The following is a 3,137-nucleotide window of genomic DNA, read 5'->3' on the forward strand; positions in this document are numbered from 1 at the left end:
CGCATTGCGAGCGGAGAGCGTGGGCGACCAGACGGGAGCGCCGTACAGGGCCATACTCCGCACCACTCCCAGGTAAAGACGCCGGACTGACTTTCCTCCTCCTCCAATGTTTGGGAGCAAGCGGGCTAAGGCACCCGCCGCCCCGAGCAATTTCGGGACCAGCACATCAAAATGCCGGTCAAAGTCCACCTGCTGTCCAATACGAGCCCCAAGTATTTTATGTGAGGCCGGACAGCGATCGCAGTCCCTCCGATGGTATGCTCGCGCCGGGAGGAGGCCCCTTCCGAGCCGGGTGAAAACACACGGCCTCGGACTTGTGCAGGGCGACCTCCAGGCCGAGCTTCCTTATTCTGGCTACGACTGTTGCCACCGCAGCCGCAGCCAGAATCGACGCCGAACGGTAGTCGTCTCCGTGGGCCGTCACCAGCGTGTCGTCGGCGTAGCAGATGACCTGCACGCCACGCAGGTTAGCCCCGCGGAGGACCCAGTCAAACCCGACGTCCCACAGAGCGGACCCAGAACCGACCCCTGCGGGACACCACACGAGACCGCCTTCTGTCCCCACCCCCTCCGTTCGGGAAAGACCACAGCCCGCCCTGCGAGGTAATCCTCGACCAGGTTCCAGAGACCGGTGGGGACGCGGTGAAACCTTAACGACTCCAAGATCGTGGTCCAGGGGATCGTATTGAAGGCGTTGGAGATGTCGATCGACACCGCCAACAACACGCCTCCCCGGGAGCACGCCTGGTCGGAGAGGTCGCGGACGCGCTGGACCGCGTCCAAGGTCGAGCGACCCCTCCGGAAACCGTATTGGCAGTCCGCCAAGTTTGGACCTACGTTTTCAAGTGCTGAACGAGGCGACTGGCGACGACGCGCTCCAAGAGCTTGCCGGCCTCGTCCAGCACGACGATCGGGCGATACCCCGAGGGTTGATCCCTGGGCGCCCCTCCTTCGGAATCAAAACCAATCTACCTTTTTTCCATATTGCCGGGAACCTACCCTCTCGGAGGCACCTGCTGAACAGCCCTCGGAGGACAGGTCCCAGGCCACCTTCCATCTTCAATGCCAGCGCCCAGGCCCGATTTGGAATTCCATCGGGACCTGGCGCCGTTCTTTTTAGTTTCATTTTTTCGACGGCCGCATCAAATTCCGCTGGCGACACGTCGTCCTCTTCTTCGGCCCGAGCCCCGTCTCGTGCTGACGACATGACTGGGGGAACAAAGGGAATCTCGGGTGCGCTCGGGAACAGTCCCCCGACCACATGCCGCACCATGTCAGGCGGCAGGGTACTCGTCGTGGGTGGGGCCCAGGGGCGTATGGTGCTCCGCGCGATGTGATAGGGTCGCCCCCACGGGTCACGGTCCAGCGTCTCGAGCAGCTCCTTCCACGCCGCTTCCTTCGCCTCCCCGATCGCGACGCGCAGGGCGCGCACGTCCACCCGGTAAGCTTCGTACGCCCGGTCCTCCTCTTCCTCATCCCGACGCCTCCGACGACGAAGGTGCTGGTATCTTCGTCGACTGGCAGCGCACCGGCGTCGCAGACCGGCGATCTCCACATTCCACCAATAGATTTGGCGCCTCGGCGCGTACGCTCGGACGCGGGGCATGGCGTGGTCGCAGACTCGCGACATCGCCTCGCGCAGCCGCTCCGCACCCTCGCGCACGCCCGCCGGCTCGCCCATAGAGTCCAACCGCCAAGCCTGGACGACGGCTGCCTCCTGCAGTCGCTCTACGTCGAGGCGCTTCAGGGCCCAGCGCGGACCCTCCGCGCCACCATCAAAGGGCAAAGTCGCCGTCGAAGACTCCGGGGCCGTGGCTACACGAAAACGAATGTAGCGGTGGTCGGAGAGCGTCTCCACGTCGGACAGCACTTTCCAACCGCGGACGCGGCGCGCGACGTCGGGGGTCGCGAACGACACATCCACCACGGACCCACCCGAACGACGGACGCATGTGTTCTCGGCGCCGCGGTTGAGGACAACGAGACCGCTCCCGACCAACCACTCCTCCATCTCCCGTCCCCTGGGACAGGTGACCGGGAACCCCAAGCGGACGACTTCGCGTTGAGGTCCCCGAGAACGAGCGCGCGCCTTGAGCGCGACCTCCCCACTACCTGACCGAGTTCGTCTAGAAAGGACTCGAATTCGGCGAGCGGCCGGTTGGGGGAGAAGTACACCCCGACGACGAGCAAGCCTGCCCAGAAGACTGCCACGTAGCCCCGACCCCTCTGCACGACGTCGAATTCGGGCGGAGCGCCCACCGCCGACCGACGCTGGACCACGGCCACCAGGCCGTCAACATCTCCCGCCCAGTCGGGAACCGAAGGGACCCGGTAGGGCTCGGCGACGACCGCTAGATGGGTCAATCGCTCCGCCATGCTCTGGATCAGCAGGTCCTGAGCCCTGGCGGAGCGATTGAGATTGCCCTGAAGGATATTAAAAGGGCTGCTGGTCATCGTCCGTCGTCCATCGGTGTCGCCGTAGCCGTACCGGGCCGACTCCGCTGACTCTCTTCGGCGGTGCTCATCATCGGTCGTCTCTGTTTCGGGGGCTTGGCGCAAGCCTTGCCCCCGGAGACGTGCGCTGCAGGCCTACCGGTGCCGGCGCAGATCGTACAGTGCGGGGTGAGCGTGCAGCCCGCGGACTTGTGGCCGGTCTGGCCGCAGCGGTAGCACTCACCACTGCGGTCCACCGACGATGGGCAACGGGCACTCACGTGGCCCAGTGCGTGGCAACGGTAGCACTGCAGGCGCCTCGCCTCGAGGAGTTGCGCGCGAAGGACGCTCCACCCGATCCGTAGCTTGTCGACGGCCAATATTCTTTTGATGCCCGCTATGGGGCATCTGACCAAGACCTGGCCAGTGCCTCCGGGGCCCATTTTTATTTCCCCGACCTTCACAGTGTCGGGGGGGCACTCTCCAATCCTGGCGACCTCGGCACCAAGTTCCTCCCGGGATATGGATTCGTCGAGGCCGCTCAGTCTGACAGCGGCCGTTATTGTCGGCCTCGAGACGACAATGCTGTCCGAGGGCAAAACCTGCCGTAATTTATTCGCCAGCAAATCGGCTTTTTCATTCTGGTCGGCGCCGTCTACGACCAATATCTTTGCTCCCGTCACCGCCGAGCGTATCCGCTGGAT

At 64.4% G+C, this 3,137-nt stretch overlaps 1 protein-coding gene across 1 annotated transcript; it reads right to left on the reverse strand.

The window, feature by feature from the left end:
- Positions 1-217: 217 nt before the first annotated feature.
- On the reverse strand, positions 218-2,454 carry LOC149502392 (uncharacterized). Its single transcript, XM_089729361.1, has 4 exons — positions 2,090-2,454; positions 1,014-2,021; positions 650-949; positions 218-596 (listed from the first exon to the last, which is right to left on the reverse strand). Exons 1-4 carry the CDS (start codon positions 2,452-2,454, stop codon positions 218-220), a joined length of 2,052 nt encoding a protein of 683 aa, XP_089585487.1.
- Positions 2,455-3,137: the final 683 nt, after the last annotated feature.

The sequence above is a fragment of the Bombyx mandarina genome, chromosome 08 (genome assembly GCF_030267445.1).
Source record: "Bombyx mandarina strain Sakado chromosome 08, ASM3026744v2".
NCBI classification, from domain to species: Eukaryota; Metazoa; Arthropoda; class Insecta; order Lepidoptera; family Bombycidae; genus Bombyx; species Bombyx mandarina.

Excerpts from the sequence above, each read along its gene's own strand:
- LOC149502392 (XM_089729361.1), bottom strand. The coding sequence starts at position 2,454 with ATGACCAGCAGCCCTTTTAATATCCTTCAGGGCAATCTCAATCGCTCC. Across the intron at positions 2,022-2,089 it reads GTGGGGAGGTCGCGCTCAAG|GGGACGGGAGATGGAGGAGT; the intron begins GCGCGCGCTCGT and ends CACCTGTCCCAG. Across the intron at positions 950-1,013 it reads CTCCGAGGGCTGTTCAGCAG|GAGGGGCGCCCAGGGATCAA; the intron begins GTGCCTCCGAGA and ends TTGATTCCGAAG.